Source organism: Cebidichthys violaceus, unplaced genomic scaffold, assembly GCF_023349555.1.
Source record: "Cebidichthys violaceus isolate CVI_PGR_0920_01 unplaced genomic scaffold, fCebVio1.0.p SCAF_14, whole genome shotgun sequence".
NCBI classification, from domain to species: Eukaryota; Metazoa; Chordata; class Actinopteri; order Perciformes; family Stichaeidae; genus Cebidichthys; species Cebidichthys violaceus.
Window position 1 is genome coordinate 9,998,166 of NW_027176307.1, and position 22,586 is coordinate 10,020,751.

The 22,586-nt window shown below is 40.5% G+C and overlaps 1 protein-coding gene across 2 annotated transcripts in view; it reads right to left on the reverse strand.

Moving 5' to 3' along the window:
• Positions 1–3,878: 3,878 nt before the first annotated feature.
• LOC137871130 (NACHT, LRR and PYD domains-containing protein 12-like) overlaps positions 3,879–22,586 on the reverse strand; it is a 36,956-nt gene continuing 18,248 nt past the window's right edge. For both annotated transcript variants that reach the window (XM_068708760.1, XM_068708759.1), the window contains exons 7-14: positions 22,074–22,247; positions 20,548–20,721; positions 17,071–17,244; positions 15,379–15,552; positions 11,293–11,466; positions 9,653–9,826; positions 8,293–8,466; positions 3,879–6,628 (exon numbers count right to left, since the gene is read on the reverse strand). In XM_068708760.1, the coding sequence (XP_068564861.1) occupies positions 6,610–6,628; positions 8,293–8,466; positions 9,653–9,826; positions 11,293–11,466; positions 15,379–15,552; positions 17,071–17,244; positions 20,548–20,721; positions 22,074–22,247 (1,237 nt within the window). In that variant the 3' untranslated portion in view covers positions 3,879–6,609. The remainder of the gene's footprint in view (positions 6,629–8,292; positions 8,467–9,652; positions 9,827–11,292; positions 11,467–15,378; positions 15,553–17,070; positions 17,245–20,547; positions 20,722–22,073; positions 22,248–22,586) is intronic.

Sequence of the window (22,586 nt, forward strand, 5' to 3'; positions counted from 1 at the left end):
TGTGTGGGTGTGTGGGTGGGTGGGTGTGGGTGGTATTGCGGTGGCAGTTAAATCAGATGGAGCGCAGTCATTCTAAAAGTTGCAGTACCTCCAGTTGGTGACAACAGCGTGACCCCAGACGGGAGTTACCACAGAGTGATGCACTGCTGGGGACGGTGGCAGCAGCAGAACATGCTTTAGCATCTAAAAGAAATATTGGTTTTGAGTGTTTACAATATTATGCCATCAGACGGCCCTTTCTGACAGGGAAATAAGGCCGTTGTATCCATCCATGTTCTCCACCACACTCCATTGAAGAGACCAATATTCTCGATCGGATAGCTTGTGCTTTTGTGCGACTTTGATGTTTTTAAGGTTAATTCAGATTCACCGAAGTCGCACAAAAACACAAACTATCCGATCGAGTCAGCGGTACACCAGCAACCCCCGTGTGCTGCAATGTTCATGCTTTTTCTTTTTGGTGTCTTTGGAGAGAGCATAGAAAACAGCTTCAGCTCCCACTCTGAAAACTGTCGTCTCACAGTTATGTTGAGCAGTGAAAATATTCTAAATATGGACAATTACTACAGAGACCAATATGCTGCCATCAACAACAACACATTTAACCTTTTTGAAACATGGCCATAGTGAACATTTGCTACGCAGTGAACGCTCTAAAGTGCCTCACTGATGAGCTTTATATGTTTTACCTCACAAGTGGCTGTGAACATGAACCCACAGGTCTACCTGCTCCCATCCGGTGTGACTGAACTAAGCTCCGCTCTGAACCACACAGAGGAGCCGTCTTGGGCCGAGGAGACGGACCTACCTTTAGTTCCATTAGGCAGTGACTTGATATATTTGAAGGTAAATATGATTCAGTCATCTGGTATTTTTGTAGTCTCATTCAGGTTGTCGTCAGTGCCAGTATGTGATTTGCTTAATAGTGTGTATGTTTGAATATTATTGTCGTCCTGTGTTTTGGAATCCCAGAATTCTTGACCATCCTCATTTTAGCGTTTGTCATCCATCGTCACCGTGTAAGAGAGGTGTGTGTGTGTGTGTGTGTGTGTGTGTGTGTGTGTGTGTGTGTGTGTGTGTTTCTGCATCAGTGCCGTCTGTGCTGTTGACGATGGACCGTGTGACTCACTGCGTTTGTTCTGTGTTAAACGTTAAAGTTGGGATTCCTTTCCTACTCATTAGTGGCACCCTGTGGCCATGAGACGCAGGTGTGTTCTCTGTGGGTCCCTTTCATTGTCTGTAGTCGTCGCTCAGCCACAGAAACACGCTAACTAGCAACACTAGCAGAGACCGGGAAATAACCGCACGTTAGCGCCGCCTGCTGGTGTTGGTGAAAATATTCACTAACCGTGCGCCGACACCCTCGGTGACTTCACAGACATCTAAATGAAAATCTGTTATTATTATTATTACTTAAAGCTGGTACCGGCTAAAACCAGTCTGACATGTTTCCAAAGAGCGTTCTACAGTTTAGAGAGAGTCCATATGAAGTGCATTGATCCGGTGTTTACCTCTCATTTAAACAGACATCCAGGGTTAGGTTAAGAGTTTTCTGGAGTTGTATTTGAGGTACTTGTCAGACGATCAAGGTAGACCTGGTCTAGTGTCCGATAAGAACCGCTTAGCACGTCTCTTTTATTTAAAGATTTGAAAGTGTCCGGACCACGAGCTTCCCCGTCTGATGGAACGTTGAGCCCGTTTTAAAGCATGCAAGCACCGGTCCATCACGTCTGTGCCATCATACTCAGAAATACCTCGACTTATCCAAAGCATATAGAATATGAATTTATTTCATATTTTGATTTGTTTTTTTGTTTTTTTACCAACAGAAGATCTATTTGAGATTGTGTATATTTTTGTAAATTCACGTAAAAGCCACATTTCATCTGTTGAAATGTGGAATTCTATATGCAAGAACCACGAAGTGTTTCCTTTCTCGTGAACATCCGGCAGCATTGGGGAAGTAGCATCCTTTGCCTTCGACAGCGTTTCACACCGGGAATTATGAATTATTATTTTAGTGCTACATCTCATATGCTGGCCTCCACAATCACGTTTCAAGACATCTTAACGGTTCCTTTTAACTGAAATGACGTGACATTGTGTACTTTTATTTATGATTTATGATGCCTTCATACTTGAAATTACTTGAAGTGTGTGCCTGTAACGATACACAGATAGACCCCGCCCCCTTTTGATAACGTGAGGGAACTTAATTGAAGTGCTGACATGTTGTTGTTAAAGATGTCCTTTTATAGACCCAGACTGGGTGGAGCACTGTGATCCTAATGAACACTAACACGTAATAAAGCACAATGATGTTGATTTTAATAAGTCCGATACATGCTTATTCTAGTCATTAGTGGCCTTTTTAAATCAGAGCTCAGAATACAGTTTGTGAAAGAAGAAGCATGGCACTTAGTAATTTCCAGCAACGATAAATATTGTTTTTTTAAAACAATATTTATTATATTTGTTCTCCCATCCACAAGAATTCTTCCTGTTAGCATTCCAAAAACAAAAGAGAACTAAGCACTTAAGTGGAGGTGATGACTCTGCTTTGGCTGTGCCTTCATTTTGTGATGTTTTTAGTTTCTTCTGGATCCTCATGTCATTTTCATAAAAGGATATTGACATGAATATAAGCCCAGTCCCAAACATCTGTCCAGATGTATGAGTGAATATGATCTAATCACCTGTGCTCCTGTGTCTCATGAAGTGATGGAGTATGAAACCCAAAACTGTCTGATGCACCTTTCATGAAAAGCTAAATTGACTGCATTTTAATCTGTTGACATGTTTCATGTTGTTTGGATCTACGACTATTAGATTTATAAATTAGATGTACTTGGATTGAGATGATATTAAAAAATATACAACAGCTGTTTTTTGTATCTGTAAATAAGTTTAATGTATGCCTTTTTCTTTTTAAAATAGACATGTGATTTGTTCTCTTCTAAATTTCTACAATCCCAGCAAGTCATAGAATGACATTTTAAAGATATTCTTAGGATGGCGTACTATGAATATTTCTATGATTTTGTGACATAAGATAACTTTACAACGTACTATACTGTGACATTTTTGTCATTCTGTACCCGATTTTTACATTTACAGTTGTTTGATGTTTTACCACAATATACTGTGACTTTTCTGACGTACTATACTACCACGTTTTTCAACAAATGGAAACTTTTTGTTTTCTATGATCATTTTTTTTTTTAGACTTACTATAGTTTGTATATTATGTAAAAAAGTTAAAACATCGTAGTGTAGTATGCGAGGAAAAAAGGTCACGAAAAAGAATTTTTAAGTCATAACTTTTACTTTTTTTTGACATACTACCCTATAATTATTTTTATCACACGCTAAAGTATAACTTATTTTTCACGTTTTAGACATAATGTACTATGACGTTTTAATGACTTTTCCTAAACATACTATAGTTTGGATTTTTACTTTTTTCGAAACTTTCGATACTGTCACAGCCCCCATATGGGAGACAACGAGCTAGCGGCCAAAAAGAAACAATTTATTTGTCTCGCCAAACAGGTAGCACAATGTTCACAGCCGATTACACCACAACAGCACCAACAGCCGTGAGCCCGTCAACAATGACCTTCCTTCCAACCACCGCGGCTGCCAACTGCCAAGGGTATTGAAGCCAGAGCCGCACCGGCACAGGTGTGGCTCATCCAGCTGATGAGCCTCCGATCAGCACCTGTAACAAATGAAACATAACGAGTCACCCAGTGCATGATGGGAGGAGGGTCGTGTTATGGGTCTCAACTCTCTCCCAGACAAAGGGAGGCCGCATGTCTCCCACTGCTGCGTCTTTCGTCAGCAAAGCAGTGCTAAAAAAATCAGCTGGTTCCGGCTTACAATCAAAAAGTGTTTAATAACAAACAGAAGCTATGAAATTACAAACTGAAGTACATTATCGATAGAATATGTTCCACAGATCAGAGTTAACGCCCCCACCAAACAGGCCACCTCTCTGGTTACCTGTAAGGAGGCCAGCAACGAGAACTGAAGAGAAATTCTCAGCAACAATGTCTTATACTTTAAAGTCCATTATCAGCTTTGTGATTGGCTGAAATCCAAATGTCCCCTCCTGGATTCGGACAGTGTCCACTCTCGGCTGACCTCTTTGGCCTGGTCTGCCCCCCCTCATCTGAAGTGAACCACCCTCGTTCCATAGGGCTGTATTCACCAACATCTCTGCTTGTCCTTCCCCCGCTGTTCACACCTTCTCACATTCCTGAAGCCGGCCTCTCCAAACTCATCACCATATGGTTGCTTACGAATCTGAAAAGCCTATCTCAAAGGTCCCTGTCTCTCCCTCACGGCTCAATACTATACCTTTAGTTTATATATTCAACGGTTATGCTTCTATGGTTTGACACGTCTACAATTAACCATGTTATGACATTTTATATAATAATACCTTTGGCTTAAAACTTATAAAGAAACATTGGCATAATATATCCACCACTAGGGGTGCTATTAAACATACTAGGAATGATTTCTAAACTTAAATTCTTCACAGTCGTCACAATACTCTTATACAAGTTTTTTCGGCAGACTACTTTTTTTTTTTTTTTTTTACTAAACTAATACTTTTGACTATTTAAGACATAGTACTGTGACTTTTGTTAACTATTGTATGACTTTTCAAACTGCTATACTACGTTGTAGGATTTTTTTTCTTTGGCTTTTTTCAATATACAATATGACTTTTCTTTGAGCTTTTTAGAACTTTTTTGAAAAACTATACTTTTCTGACACTACATACTGACTTGTGCCATTTTTTTAAATTCTATGACTTGGCTGACATACTATAGGATTACTTTTTAATATTTTTATATATTATCTAGTAGTATACTATTACATGACTTTTTCAACATACTATGACTTCTGTTTTAGAACTTTTTTCAACTTCTAGACTAATTGTTTATGACTTTTTTCAACATACCATACTGACATTTGTATGACTTGTTTTTATATATTATACTATGACATGACCAACATATTGTACTTTACTGTACTATGACTTCAACGTACTACACTTTGACTTTGTTCAACCTATTATTATACCACAACTTTTTAATGACTTTTTTCCACATATTATTAGTACGACATATTTTTCCAACATACTACACTGACTTCGACTTTTTTCGACATACAATATTATTATGACTGTTTGAAGTACTATATCATGCTTTTTTTCGACATGCTTTATTGTAGCCTTAATAGCCTTAAGGAATGGCGTGTTGCCAATCAGGTGTGCAAGCATTGATATACCGTCTGTCCTGCCTGCTTGTTTTGCCTATATGTGCATGATATAATCATAAATAATCGCATGCATGAGCTAACTTCAAATCACATTCATGAGACAATTTGTCTAATTTCAGATTAGAGTGACACGTTGAGGTGGTCTACTATCAACCTGAGGTGAAATGATTTTGTAACTATTCACCATTTCCTCTAAAATCCAATCTGAAATTAGACAAATTTTGTCATGAATGTGATTTGAAGTTAGATAATGCATGAGATTTTGAAGGGCTTTAATTTTGAAATGACTTTATGAGTCTAAAATATAACTAAAGAAAACAAGCCAAGTCTGTTTCACGGTGCCGGGGTTACAACTGAAAGAAGAAGACTAAAACATTGTCATTCATTTCATCAGAAAACATCTGCAGCACATTAATGTAACAGAATACACACATGTAGTAGATGTTGTGCTCTACACGAGACAGTGATATTATAAATGTGTTAATTTCATCATTCACACAGTCTGTGATTTATTGACAGCTGTTCTTTCTGCATGAAGCAGTTTGAACTGTGTTACTTTTATGACTTAACTTCTTCTTATTTCTTCACTATTTCCTAACAATCCACGTACTGAGCTCTGATTGGTTAGTAGGCGGTGCTTTTATACAAGTTGATGTCTCATCTAGAACGTGTTCAGCATCAGTTACCACGGTGATTTACCAGGTATAGTACCAGGTTTACCAAGATATCCACAAGATGTTGGTAACCTTTGACAATGTTTTAGCAATAATGATCCTCAGAACATTTGGTAGCAAACAGAGGTAAGGTTTAGGAGGAGATAGCAAACATCTGCATACACTCCAAAACACTGTTCTGTAGAGCAGACTGAGCTGGACATGGGTGTCAAATTTCCAGTCAATGGGACTTCTGGTGTGAGGAGCGTGGCTTTTCAAAAATCGCATTTTGGGAGGTTAATTACAGCGCCACCATGTGGCCGATCGGAGTCATATTTCTTGAGAAGCACATGAACATCATTTCCAGTTATTGATCTAAGTTTCATTTTTTGACCTCATTCCAGCTCACGGGAGTTTGAGTTGAAGCAGCAGACAACAAATAAGAACCCTAACAAAAATAATCAGAATTTCAAAAGGTCCTCGGGCCCTAAATAAGAGTAAATATGTTGTTATATGAGGCCCAATGTCTTTACATGTGAGAGGGTGTCAGACTTTAGTCTTTTTAAAGTCTTCTGGTGTTTAATACACAAAATAAAATCCAGGTGGAGGTGGTGGAGCAGTCTCCAGTCTCCAGATGCTCTCTGGATCATCAGGACTCAGCTTATTCATACCACTGCAATCTGATGAGAGAAGAAGAAGACAAAAGAAGAGATGAATGAGTGTTTACAGAGACTCCCTTCATCAGCTGTCAGTCAGTGACAGCACATCCAGTAGAAAGAGCAGCTTCCTCTCAGCTCTCATGTTAACCTACACTGAGCTCCAAGCTCACACACCTGCAGACACTTTGGGCCTCCAGTCTATTGACTCTGCAGGTTTCACTGAAATAAAGTGCTGAGAGTCCTGAACGCATCATGACTGCAGAACCAGAGAGGTGTTCACTACTCACTGTTAAAATGGATTTAACACTGTTATGCTGCATTCACAACAAATGCCAAGCGGATTTTGAACACGACGCCATTACATACAAAGTAAATGCAAAGACGCTAATAGATGTAAATTTGAGCCAATGAGGCGAAAGGCGCGATGTGAACTGAAATATTTCCAATGGAGTAAGAAATACACGTGAGGCTGTGTCGTTAAAGCCTTTCAGCGTTGAGATTGACGTCCTGACGTTGTTGAATCAAAAATGGAGGATAAACATATAATATAAACATATTGTATCCGTCTGTGTTTACCCAGAGCTCTACGATACCTCATATTAGTACAGAGACCAGACTATGTGTATAAATGTATGAGTGTGAACCACAGACTGTCTATGGTACAAACAATAACCACGCTGACCTATGTACGCCTAGATGATGGAGCAGCTACAATGTTAGCATAGCCTAGCATTGATTGAGCCAGACTCAAAAACAACCATTTTAACAGTTCTTAGCTTGTCATCTTGTGGACAGACCTGACAAAGCATGAATTCAGACTTTTTACAAATCAACATCAATATATAGTTATTTCAGGATCTTTTGAATGTTTCTTGAACTTAAATCACAGCTGAATCTGTTTATTCTGGGTTCATGCAGCTGTAGTAAACCAGCCGATGAGTGTCTGGAAAGATACAGTGAATACTCCTCCAGATGATATTATGAACCAGACATGATGGAGTTTGGTTTCATAAGATATCTGGGACTTCCTCAACTTGTACAAAGCAGCACTAGAGCTTATTTCAGCCATGATTGATGATTGGCTACATGGAGGTAACCCCCCCTTGATCAAACTACCACGATGCTAACATTAGCTTTGCGTTTGGTGTGAACACAGCATTAGAGTTCAAAGAGTCTCCGTCACATTTCATCTACTGTGAAATATTCAATGTCAAACATGTAAATATGGAGTCTGTTCTAAAAATATTAAGACAAAACTAAAGACAAACGGACAGATACCTACAAGATGTTAAAGGTTCCACATGTTCCTACAAAGACTGAGCAGTAAAACATCAGCAGAGGTTCTTGGTTACTAAATGTAATGCTGGTTCTATGAAGTGAGAGCCAGTGATGTGCTGGCTTCAGTCAGACTGATCTCAGAGCTGTGACAAAGATGAACTGATCAATAGTTTGATGAATGAGGATAATTGTCTCTAAACATCTGGTGATGCTGTCAGCTGTTAACAAGCTTCACTTCCTGTAGACGTGAACAACAACACATTGACTCAAACACACAATCACAACAAGCTTCTGACTCATCTGATTGGCTGACTGCTCTCTCTCTCGTCCAATCTTGAAGCCTGTGGATCTCTGTTTGGTACAATACTGCTGAAACCAGCACGGACCGACTCCAACCCTCTACTGACCTCAGAGTCTCCAGTCTACAATGTGGACTCTTCTTAAGATCAGACAGCAGCTTCACGTATGAATACTTCAGGTTGTTTCCACTCAGATCCAGTTCTCTCAGATGGGAGGGGTTTGACTTCAGAGCTGAGCCCAGAGAAGAACAGCCTTCCTTTGTGATCTGAGAGTTGAACAGACTGCAAACACACAAAACAACACACAGAGTTTCTTATATCGATACACAATGAATAATTATTTTCATCATAAACACGGGTGGCTTTCTTTTTGGTTTCATCTTCTTTTGTAAATAGACATTTAGTGAAAATCCAGCACGACTTAAACCGTCCTGGTTCCCTGAAAGCAGGTGGGCCAAAGGACAGAAAGCTCAGTGAGACAGTCAATATGAAAAAAATTAACAAATAAAATAAATAAATAAGTAAAGCTCTAAAACCAAACTGAAACTTATCCAAGCCGTTATTAAGACACATGAAGTGGGATTGAAACCACTTCCTCTAAAAGTTTTGATAAAAACAGAAGTTTAGAAATGGGTCTAAAATTGCTAAGAACAGAGGAATCAACATTAGGTTTCTTTAAAAGAGGTTGGACCACAGCATGTTTAAGAGTTGATGGAACAGTTCCTGTTGCTAATGAGCTAATAATAATCAATAAAACACTGTGACCAACTGTATTAATAGCCTCTTTAACAAATGTAGTTGGTATAAAATCCAGACTGCATGTAATTGATGTCAAACAGGATATGATTTCAGCTAAAAAGGACAGAGAAATAGGTTTAAAGTTGCTAAGATAACTAATATCTATCCTGACATGTAAAACACAGTGTGGGGGGTAATGTGTTGCCTGATGTCCTCGACTCTGTTTGTAAAAAGTTTAAAAACTGCTCACACATCTCTTGTGAGGCATCAATTAAATGACGGGGGGGGGGGGGGGGGGGGGGGCACCAAGTTGATTGTCTTATATAGAATTCTCCGATTCCAGTGATTTTTTGTGTCTCTTTGAAGTCTTTTTGTGTCTCTCTGTAGTCTTTTTGTGTCTCTCTGTAGTCTTTTTGTGTCTCTTTGTAGTCTTTTTGTGTCTCTTTGAGTGACATTTTGTAGGTGAAGGTCAGGGGGGCCCCTGACACTTTGGGCCCCTGGGCCTGTGCCCGGTAGGCCTGTTCAGTAATCCATCCAACAGCAGAATGAAGCCAGACAAGTTGTACATTTCATGATTGTAGAGAATGATATGCAGACAACGAGGCAGCTGATGTGAAGTGGAACATATTACCAGAAAATGTAACACTTTATGGATCTATATGTAGATAAATCAAATACAGTTATTGATGAAACATGAAGGTGCTACACTAGCAGCAGACACTGAACCCACCGCAGAGTCTCCAGTCTACAATGTGGACTCGCCAGAAAACCACTCAGCAGCTTCACTCCTGAATCCTTCAGGTTGTTTCCACTCAGATCCAGTTTTCTCAGATGGGAGGGGTTTGACTTCAGAGCTGAGCCCAGAGAAGAACAGCCTTCCTTTGTGATCTGACAAACTGACAGACTGCAAACACACAAAACAACACACAGAGTTTCTTATATCGATACACAATGAATAATTATTGTGTATAATTGAAATGGCTTTCATTTTGGTTACATCTTCTTGAGTAAACAGACATTTAGTGAAAATCCTGTCACTGTTGTGACATTTTAAAATCATTATTACAGTGAAATAAGTTATTCCAGTGTAGTAGATTGCTCTAACAACCTAAAAGCACAACTTAAACCATCCTGGTTCCCTGAAAGCAGGTGGGCCAAAGGATGTTCATGTTGGTTGGACAAGCCATCCAACACTTTGATCCCGAGCAGGATAGTGACCAGTTCACCATTCACTTTACACCATTATTTCCAAATGCATATTAGCAGAGACACTAGTAGACATTGTTATCCCACAGTAACATGTTGGTAACACCACCATGAACTTGTATGCAGTATGTTGATTTCCCAACAAGAGGGGAAAACATTTTGGATCTGGTCTACACTACTCACAAAGGAGCGTACAAGGCCTCACCCCTACCCCACATAGGACTCTCTGACCAGATGAAGAGAAACAATCTGTTCATAATTCAATCAGATGTGTTCATTTTTTAAATGTGGAACTCGACTTCACCAGGGTTTCCTGCAGCGTGGTAGCAAATGAGTAAAAGCAGCTTAAGTCAGGAGAATTCATGACTTGTTTCAAATATAATTTGAACTTTCAGGACAAACTGATCACATAGCAAATGTTCAAATGAACCTGGAGCACAACAGGTTGATGAAAGATGTGAAATGAATGATGCTTTATAGAACTTTGAGACATCTGTTACAAAATGTATTGATCAGTATTGATCCAGATTCTAAAGAGCAGATCAGAAAATAAAAAATAAATTTAAAAAGGCAGTATCAGAATTGTTTTGTTTTTTAAAATTTCTTTAATAGTTATTTTCCTAAAACTTAAAAAAAAATTGTTTCTTTACGTGTGATTAAATTACATTTTCATTTTTTTATGATGAACATTGAGTCACTCAAGTATAGTTTCTATATATATAGTATATTCAAGTAACTTTTTTGGCTCTCTATAGTCTTTTTGTCTCTTTGTGGTCTTTTTATCTCTCTTTGTAGTCTTTTTGTCTCTTTGTAGTATTTTTATCTCTCTTTGTAGTCTTTTGTGTCTCTTTGTGTCTCTGTAGTCTTTTTGTGTCTCTTTGAGTGACATCTCGTAGGTGAAGGTCAGAGGGGGCCCTGACACTTTGGGCCCCTGGGCCTGTGCCCGGTAGGCCTGTTCATTAATCCATCCAACAGCAGGATGAAGCCAGACAAGTTGTACATTTCATGATTGTAGAGGATGATATGCAGACAACGAGGCAGCTGATGTGAAGTGGAACATATTACCAGAAAATGTAACACTTTATGGATCTATACGTAGATAAATCAAATAGAGTTATTGATGAAACATGAAGGTGCTACACTAGCAGCAGACACTGAACCCACCTCACAGTCTCCAGTCTACAATGTGGACTCGCCAGAAAACCACTCAGCAGCTTCACGTCTGAATACTTCAGGTTGTTTCCACTTAGATCCAGTTTTCTCAGATGGGAGGGGTTTGACTTCAGAGCTGAGCCCAGAGAAGAACAACCTTCCTCTTTGATCTTACAGCTTGACAGACTGCAAACACACAAAACAACACACAGAGTTTCTCATATCAATACACAATGAATCATTATTTTCATCATAAACATGAGTGGCTTTCATTTTGGTTACATCTTCTTTAGTAAACAGACATTTAGTGAAAATCCTGTCACTGTTGTGACATTTTAAAATCATTATTACAGTGAAATAAGTTATTCCAGTGTAGTAGATTGCTCTAACAAACTAAAAGCACGACTTAAACCGTCCTGGTTCCCTGAAAGCAGGTGGGCCGAAGGATGTTCATGTTGGTTGGACAAGCCATCCAACACTTTGATCCCGAGCAGGATAGTGACCAGTTCAACATTCACTTTACATCATTATTTCCAAATGCATATTAGCAGAGACACTAGTAGACATTGTTATCCCACAGTCACATGTTGGTAACACCACCATGAACTTGTATGCAGTATGTTGATTTCCCAACAAGAGGGGAAAACATTTTGGATCTGGTCTACACTACTCACAAAGGAGCGTACAAGGCCTCACCCCTACCCCACATAAGTCTCTCTGACCACATCACCATCCTGCTAATGCCAGCATACAGACCAAGAGTGAAAGTCTCCAGACCGGTTCTGAAGCAGGTACGGGGGTGGCCAGAGGGGGCCTCCTCTGCTCTCCAAGACTGCTTTGACACAACAGACTGGGGAATGTTTAAGCAGGCAGCCACATACAACAACCACACAGACATTGAGGAGTACACAGACACTGTTACTTCTTACATTAGTAAGTGCATTGATGATGTGACCCATATAAAAATCATCATCACTCGGGCTAACCAGAAGCCATGGCTGACAGGGGAAGTGCATCGGCTGCTGAGGGCCAGAAACAACGCCTTCAGAGCCAGGGATGAAACTGGCCTGAGAAGAGCGAGAGCCAACCTGTCCCACGGCATCAGGAAAGCAAAAACAGGAATACTCAAATAAGATAACCTGTCACTTTAAAGACAGCAGAGATACACGGAGCCTGTGGCAGGGCATTCAGACCCTTACGGACTACAAACCCGTGAGCACAGATCTGCGACAGCAACATCTCTCTGCTAAATAACCTCAACAGCTTCTTTGCACGGTTTGAAACACAAAACAGCACACGTCCACACAAGACTCCGTCCCCTCCCCACGATCAGGCTCTGTGCCGGTCTGCTGCCAGCGTGAAGAGGACACTCTCCACTATCAACACCCGCAAGGCAAAAGGTCCAGACAACATCCCTGGTCGTGTGTTGAAGGACTGCGCAGAGGAGATTAAGGATGTCTTCACGGATGTCTTTAATATTTTTCTGAGACAAGCTGTTGTTCCATCATGCTTCAAGGCCACCATCATCATACCTGTGCCGAAGAAATCCACTCCGTCCTGCTTTAATGACTATCGTCCGTTGGCACTGACCCCCACATTCATGAAGTGCTTTGAACGGCTAGTCATGTCACATATCAAATCCATTCTTCCCCCCACCCTGGACCCTTTCCAGTTTGCATACCATGCCAAACGGTCCACGGAGGATGCAATCTGCTCTGCTCTCCACCCAACCCTCACCCACCTGGACACAAAAGACTCATATGTGAGAATGCTGTTCATAGACTTTAGTTCAGCATTCAACACCATAATCCCACAAAATCTCATCTGCCAACTTGACCAGCTGGGGCTCAACACCTCGCTGTGTAACTGGCTGCTGGACTTCCTCAGTAAGAGGCCACAAGCAGTACGTGTCGGCAACAACCCCTCGAGTAGCATCACACTGAGCACAGGGGCCTCTCAAGGCTGTGTGCTCAGTCCACTGCTCTTCACCTTGCTGACACACAACTGCACAACAACCTTCAGCACCAATCACATGGTCAAATTTGCAGATGACACAACTCTGGAAGGTCTCATCACCAAAGATGATGAGACCTACTATAGGAAGGAGGTCAGCCTTCTGGCCACGTGGTGCAGAGACAACAACCTCCTTCTGAATAACAGCAAGACCAAGGAGATTGTTGTTGACCACCGGAGAGGCCACACTCAACACCCACCACTGACCCTCAATGGTGCTGATATAGAGAGAGTGAGCAGCACCAAATTCCTGGGGGTGGACATCAGTGAGGACCTCGCGTGGACAGCCAACACAACATCACTGGCAAAGAAAGCCCAGAGGCGCCTCTACTTTCGCCGCAAACTAAAGAAGGCAAGAACACCCCCTCCCATCATGTGCACTTTTTACCGAGGCACCATTGAGAGCATCCTGACAAACTGTATCACTGTGTGGGGCGGAAGCTGCACCAACTACAACAGGAAAGCCCAGCAGCGCATAGTGAACACAGCTGGAAGGCTCATTGGTGCCTCACTCCCCTCCCTGCAGGACATATATGTCACCCGCAAAGCGACCATGATCGTGTGCAACTCCAGCCACCCTTCACACAGTCTCTTCAGCCTCCTGCCCTCTGGGAGAAGATACCAGAGCCTCCATGCTCGCACCACCAGACTTTCAAACAGCTTCGTCCACCAGGCTGTTAGGAAGCTGAACTCTCTCCCTCCTCTCTTTTAAGTCTCTTTTAAGACTCCCTATGTCTGACTGCTGCTAAATACAGAATGAGAGTTTTTCTTAATATATATGTTGTCTCAATATTTTTTTTATTTATTTGCACTTTATCTATTTTCACTTTATATTTTGGACTGGAGAGAAACGTTTTTTCAACTCCTCTGTATGTTCGGTACATATTGAGAAATTGACAATAAAGCTGACTTTGACTTTGAGTAGATCACTTCAGAGCACTTCAGATGTCAGAGCTTAGAGCAGAGAAGAGCAGCTGACCTCTGTCATACTGCAGTAACTCAATCTGCATAAAGAAGAAATGATGAAGAGAAAAAATCTGTTCATAATCCAATCAGATGTGTTCATCTTTTAAATGTGGAACTCAACTTCACCAGGGTTTCCTGCAGCGTGGTAGCAGACGTGTAAAAGCAGCTTAAGTCAGGAGAATTCATGACTTGTTTCAAATATAATATGAACTTTCAGGACAAACTGATCACATAGCAAATGTTCAAATGAACCTGGAGCACAACAGGTTGATGAAAGATGTGAAATGAATGATGCTTTATCAAACTTTGAGACATCTGTTACAAAATGTATTGATCAGTATTGATCCAGATTCTAAAGAGTAGATCAGAAAATAAAAACTAAATTTCAAAAAAGTCAGTATCAGAATTGTTTTGTTTTTTAAAATTACTTTAATAGTTATTTTCCTAGAACTTAAAAAAGGGTTTGTTTCTTTACGTGTGATTAAATTACATTTTCATTTTTTTATGATGAACATTGAGTCACTCAAGTATAGTTTCTATATATATAGTATATTCAAGTAACTTTTTTGTCTCTTTGTAGTCTTTTTGTGTCTCTTTGTGGTTTTTTGTGTCTCTTTGTTGTCTTTTTGTGTCTCTGTAGTCCTTTTGTGTTTCTTTGTAGTCTTTGTGTGTCTCTATAGTCTTTTTGTCTATTTGTAGTCTTTTTGTGTCTCTTTGTGTTTTTTTGTGTCTCTTTGTAGTTTTTTTGTGTCTCTGTAGTCTTTTTGTGTTTCTTTGTAGTCTTTGTGTGTCTCTATAGTCTTTTTGTCTCTTTGTAGTCTTTTTGTGTCTCTTTGAGTGACATTTTGTAGGTGAAGGTCAGGGGGGCCCCTGACACTTTGGGCCCCTGGGCCTGTGCCCGGTAGGCCTGTTCATTAATCCATCCAAAAGCAGAATGAAGCCAGACAAGTTGTACATTTCATGATTGTAGAGGATGATATGCAGACAATGAGGCAGCTAATGTGAAGTGGAACATCTTACCAGAAAATGTAACACTTTATGGATCTATATGTAGATAAATCAAATAGAGTTATTGATGAAACATGAAGGTGCTACACTAGCAGCAGACACTGAACCCACCTCAAAGTCTCCAGTCTACAATGTGGACTCGCCAGAAAACCACTCAGCAGCTTCACTCCTGAATCCTTCAGGTTGTTTCTCCACAGATGCAGTTCTCTCAGATGGGAGGGGTTTGACTTCAGAGCCGAGCCCAGAGAAGAACAGCCTTCCTTTGTGATGTGACAGACTGACAGACTGCAAACACACAAAACAACACACAGAGTTTCTTATATCGATACACAATGAATAATTCATTTCATCATAAACATGAGTGGCTTTCATTTTGGTTTCATCTTTTTTTGTAAACAGACATTTAGTGAAAATCCTGTCACTGTTGTGACATTTTAAAATCATTATTACAGTGAAATAAGTTATTCCAGTGTAGTAGATTGCTCTAACAACCTAAAAGCACGACTTAAACCGTTCTGGTTCCCTGAAAGCAGGTGGGCCAAAGGATGTTCATGTTGGTTGGACAAGCCATCCAACACTTTGATCCCGAGCAGGATAGTGACCAGTTCACCATTCACTTTACACCATTATTTCCAAATGTATATTAGCAGAGACACTAGTAGATATTGTTATCCCACAGTAACATGTTGGTAACACCACCATGAACTTGTATGCAGTAGATCACTTCAGAGCACTTCAGACTTCAGAGCTGAGAGCAGAGAAGAGCAGCTGACCTCTGTCAAACTGCAGTAACTCAATCTGCATAAAGAAGAAATGATGAAGAGAAACAATCTGTTCACAATCCAATCAGATGTGTTCATCTTTTAAATGTGGAACTCAACTTCACCAGGGTTTCCTGCAGCGTGGTAGCAGACGTGTAAAAGCAGCTTAAGTCAGGAGAATTCATGACTTGTTTCAAATATAATATGAACTTTCAGGACAAACTGATCACAAAGCAAATGTTCAAATGAACCTGGAGCACAACAGGTTGATGAAAGATGTGAAATGAATGATGCTTTATCGAACTTTGAGACATCTGTTACAAAATGTATTGATCAGTATTGATCCAGATTCTAAAGAGCAGATCAGAAAATAAAAAATAATTTAAAAAAAGTCAGTATCAGAATTGTTTTGTTTTTTAAAATTACTAGAATAGTTATTTTCCTAAAACTTAAAAAAGGTTTGTTTCTTTACGTGTGATTAAATTATATTTTCCTTTTTTTATGATGAACATTGAGTCACTCAAGTAGCTTCTACATATACAGTATATTCAAGTAACTTTTTTGTCTCTTTGTGGTCTTTTATGTCTCTTTGAGGTCTTTTTGTGTCTCTGTAGTCTTTTTGTCTCTTTGTAGTCTTTTTTATCTCTCTTTGTAGTATTTTTGTGTCTCTATATTCTTTTTGTCTCTTTGTGGTCTTTTTATCTCTCTTTGTAGTCTTTTGTGTCTCTTTGTGTCTCTGTAGTCTTTTTGTGTCTCTTTGAGTGACATCTCGTAGGTGAAGGTCAGGGGGGCCCCTGACACTTTGGGCCCCTGGGCCTGTGCCCGGTAGGCCTGTTCAGTAATCCATCCAACAGCAGAATGAAGCCAGACAAGTTGTACATTTCATGATGTAGAGGATGATATGCAGACAACGAGGCAGCTGATGTGAAGTGGAACATATTACCAGAAAATGTAACACTTTATGGATCTATACGTAGATAAATCAAATAGAGTTATTGATGAAACATGAAGGTGCTACACTAGCAGCAGACAGTGAACCTACTTCAGAGTCTCCAGTCTACAATGTGGACTCTCCAGAAAACCACTCAGCAGCTTCACTCCTGAATCCTTCAGGTAGTTTCCCCACAGATCCAGTTCTCTCAGATGGGAGGGGTTTGACTTCAGAGCTGAGCCCAGAGAAGAACAGCCTTCCTTTGTGATGTGACAGTGTGTCAGACTGCAAACACACAAAACAACACACAAAGTTTCTTATATCGATACAAAATTAATAATTATTTTCATCATAAACATGAGTGGCTTTCATTTTGGTTTCATCTTCTTTTGTAAACAGACATTTAGTGAAAATCCTGTCACTGTTGTGACATTTTAAAATCATTATTACAGTGAAATAAGTTATTCCAGTGTAGTAGATTGCTCTAACAAACTAAAAGCACGACTTAAACCATCCTGGTTCCCTGAAAGCAGGTGGGCCAAAGGATGTTCATGTTGGTTGGACAAGCCATCCAACACTTTGATCCCGAGCAGGATAGTGACCAGTTCAACATTCACTTTACATCATTATTTCCAAATGCATATTGGCAGAGACACTAGTAGACATTGTTATCCCACAGTCACATGTTGGTAACACCACCATGAACTTGTATGCAGTATGTTGATTTCCCAACAAGAGGGGAAAACATTTTGGATCTGGTCTACACTACTCACAAAGGAGCGTACAAGGCCTCACCCCTACCCCACATAAGTCTCTCTGACCACATCACCATCCTGCTAATGCCAGCATACAGACCAAGAGTGAAAGTCTCCAGACCGGTTCTGAAGCAGGTACGGGGGTGGCCAGAGGGGGCCTCCTCTGCTCTCCAAGACTGCTTTGACACAACAGACTGGGGAATGTTTAAGCAGGCAGCCACATACAACAACCACACAGACATTGAGGAGTACACAGACACTGTTACTTCTTACATTAGTAAGTGCATTGATGATGTGACCCATATAAAAATCATCATCACTCGGGCTAACCAGAAGCCATGGCTGACAGGGGAAATGCATCGGCTGCTGAGGGCCAGAAACAACGCCTTCAGAGCCAGGGATGAAACTGGCCTGAGAAGAGCGAGAGCCAACCTGTCCCACGGCATCAGGAAAGCAAAAACAGGAATACTCAAATAAGATAACCTGTCACTTTAAAGACAGCAGAGATACACGGAGCCTGTGGCAGGGCATTCAGACCCTTACGGACTACAAACCCGTGAGCACAGATCTGCGACAGCAACATCTCTCTGCTAAATAACCTCAACAGCTTCTTTGCACGGTTTGAAACACAAAACAGCACACGTCCACACAAGACTCCGTCCCCTCCCCACGATCAGGCTCTGTGCCTGTCTGCTGCCAGCGTGAAGAGGACACTCTCCACTATCAACACCCACAAGGCAACAGGTCCAGATAACTCATCTGCCAACTTGACCAGCTGGGACTCAACACCTCGCTGTGTAACTGGCTGCTGGACTTCCTCAGTAAGAGGCCACAAGCAGTACGTGTCGGCAACAACACCTCGAGCAGCATCACACTGAGCACAGGGGCCTCTCAAGGCTGTGTGCTCAGTCCACTGCTCTTCACCTTGCTGACACACGACTGCACAACAACCTTCAGCACCAATCACATGGTCAAATTTGCAGATGACACAACTCTGGAAGGTCTCATCACCAAAGATGATGAGACTTACTATAGGAAGGAGGTCAGCCTTCTGGCCATGTGGTGCAGAGACAACAACCTCCTTCTGAATAACAGCAAGACCAAGGAGATTGTTGTTGACCACCGGAGAGGCCACACTCAACACCCACCACTGACCCTCAATGGTGCTGATATAGAGAGAGTGAGCAGCACCAAATTCCTGGGGGTGGACATCAGTGAGGACCTCGCGTGGACAGCCAACACAACATCACTGGCAAAGAAAGCCCAGAGGCGCCTCTACTTTCTCCGCAAACTAAAGAAGGCAAGAACACCCCCTCCCATCATGTGCACTTTTTACCGAGGCACCATTGAGAGCATCCTGACAAACTGTATCACTGTGTGGGGCGGAAGCTGCACCAACTACAACAGGAAAGCCCAGCAGCGCATAGTGAACACAGCTGGAAGGATCATTGGTGCCTCACTCCCCTCCCTGCAGGACATATATGTCACCCGCAAAGCGACCATGATTGTGCGCAACTCCAGCCACCCTTCACACAGTCTCTTCAGCCTCCTGCCCTCTGGGAGAAGATACCAGAGCCTCCATGCTCGCACCACCAGACTTTCAAACAGCTTCGTCCACCAGGCTGTTAGGAAGCTGAACTCTCTCCCTCCTCTCTTTTAAGTCTCTTTTAAGACTCCCTATGTCTGACTGCTGCTAAATACAGAATGAGAGTTTTTCTTAATATATATGTTGTCTCAATGTTTTTTTTATTTATTTGCACTTTATCTGTTTTCACTTTATATTTTGGACTGGAGAGAAACGTTTTTTCAACTCCTCTGTATGTTCGGTACATATTGAGAAATTGACAATAAAGCTGACTTTGACTTTGAGTAGATCACTTCAGAGCACTTCAGATGTCAGAGCTTAGAGCAGAGAAGAGCAGCTGACCTCTGTCATACTGCAGTAACTCAATCTGCATAAAGAAGAAATGATGAAGAGAAAAAATCTGTTCATAATTCAATCAGATGTGTTCATCTTTTAAATGTGGAACTCAACTTCACCAGGGTTTCCTGCAGCGTGGTAGCAGACGTGTAAAAGCAGCTTAAGTCAGGAGAATTCATGACTTGTTTCAAATATAATATGAACTTTCAGGACAAACTGATCACATAGCAAATGTTCAAATGAACCTGGAGCACAACAGGTTGATGAAAGATGTGAAATGAATGATGCTTTATCGAACTTTGAGACATCTGTTACAAAATGTATTGATCAGTATTGATCCAGATTCTAAAGAGTAGATCAGAAAATAAAAAAATAATTTAAAAAAAGTCAGTATCAGAAATGTTTTGTTTTTTAAAATTACTTGAATAGTTATTTTCCTAAAACTTAAAAAAGGTTTGTTTCTTTATGTGTGATTAAATTACATTTTCATTTTTTTATGATGAACATTGAGTCACTCAAGTATAGTTTCTATATATATAGTATATTCAAGTAACTTTTTTGGCTCTTTTTATCTCTCTTTGTGTCTCTATAGTCTTTTTGTCTCTTTGTAGTCTTTTTGTGTCTCTTTGAGTGACATCTCGTAGGTGAAGGTCAGGGGGGCCCCTGACACTTTGGGCCCCTGGGCCTGTGCCCGGTAGGCCTGTTCAGTAATCCATCCAACAGCAGAATGAAGCCAGACAAGTTGTACATTTCATGATTGTAGAGGATGATATGCAGACAACGAGGCAGCTAATGTGAAGTGGAACATATTACCAGAAAATGTAACACTTTGTGGATCTATAAGTAGATAAATCAAATAGAGTTATTGATGAAACATGAAGGTGCTACACTAGCAGCAGACACTGAACCCACCTCAGAGTCTCAAGTCTACAATGTGGACTCTCCAGAAATTCACTCAACAGCTTCACGTCTGAATCCTTCAGGTTGTTTCCACTCAGATCCAGTTTTCTCAGATGGGAGGGGTTTGACTTCAGAGCTGAGCCCAGAGAAGAACAGCCTTCCTTTGTGATCTCACAGTCTGACAGACTGCAAACACACAAAACAACACACAGAGTTTCTTATATCGATACACAATGAATAATTAATTTCATCATAAACATGAGTGGCTTTCATTTTGGTTTCATCTTTTTTTGTAAACAGACATTTAGTGAAAATCCTGTCACTGTTGTGACATTTTAAAATCATTATTACAGTGAAATAAGTTATTCCAGTGTAGTAGATTGCTCTAACAACCTAAAAGCACGACTTAAACCATCCTGGTTCCCTGAAAGCAGGTGGGCCAAAGGATGTTCATGTTGGTTGGACAAGCCATCCAACACTTTGATCCCGAGCAGGATAGTGGCCAGTTCACCATTCACTTTACATCATTATTTCCAAATGCATATTAGCAGAGACACTAGTAGACATTGTTATCCCACAGTAACATGTTGGTAACACCACCATGAACTTGTATGCAGTAGATCACTTCAAAGCTTAGAGCAGAGAAGAACAGCTGACCTCTGTCAAAGTGCAGTAACTCAATCTGCATAAAGAAGAAATGATGAAGAGAAACAATCTGTTCACAATCCAATCAGATGTGTTCATTTTTTAAATGTGGAACTCAACTTCACCAGGGTTTCCTGCAGCGTGGTAGCAGACGTGTAAAAGCAGCTTAAGTCAGGAGAATTCATGACTTGTTTCAAATATAATATGAACTTTCAGGACAAACTGATCACATAGCAAATGTTCAAATGAACCTGGAGCACAACAGGTTGATGAAAGATGTGAAATGGATGATGCTTTATAGAACTTTGAGACATCTGTTACAAAATGTATTGATCAGTATTGATCCAGATTCTAAAGAGCAGGTCAGAAAATAAAAACAAAGTTAAAAGAAATCCCAAATGTTTTAAAAAAAAGTCAGTATCAGAAATGTTATTTATAAATTACTTTAGCAGTTATTTTCCCAAAAAATTGAAAAAAAAGGTTTGGTTCCTTATGTGTAATCAAATTACATTTTCTTTATTTTATGATGAACATTGAATCACTCAAGTTTATTATATATAGTATATTCAAGTAACTTTTTGTGTCTTTGTAGTCTTTTTGTGTCTCTTTGAGTGACATTTTGTAGGTGAAGGACAGGGGGGCCCCTGACACTTTGGGCCCCTGGGCCTGTGCCCGGTAGGCCTGTTCATTAATCCATCCAACAGCAGGATGAAGCCAGAGAAGTTGTACATTTCATGATTGTAGAGGATGATATGCAGACAACGAGGCAGCTAATGTGAAGTGGAACATATTACCAGAAAATGTAACACTTTATGGATCTATAAGTAGATAAATCAAATAGAGTTATTGATGAAACATGAAGGTGCTACACTAGCAGCAGACAGTGAACCCACCTCAGAGTCTCCAGTTTACAATATGGATTCTCCAGAAAACCACTCAGCAGCTTCACGTCTGAATCCTTCGGGTAGTTTCTACTCAGATCCAGTTTTCTCAGATGGGAGGGGTTTGACTTCAGAGCTGAGACCAGAGAAGAACAGCCTTCCTTTGTGATCTTACAGCCTGACAGACTGCAAACACACAAAACAACACACAAAACACACAATCACACAAAACAACACACAGAGTTTCTTATATATTATATTGATACACAATGAATAATAATTTCTTCATAAACACGAGTGGCTTTCATTTTGGTTTCACCTTCTTTAGTAAACATTTTGTGAAAATCCTGTCACTGTTGTGACATTTTAAAATCATTATTACAGTGAAATAAGTTATTCCAGTGTAGTAGATTGCTCTAACAACCTAAAAGCACGACTTAAACCGTTCTGGTTCCCTGAAAGCAGGTGGGCCGAAGGATGTTCATGTTGGTTGGACAAGCCATCCAACACTTTGATCCCGAGCAG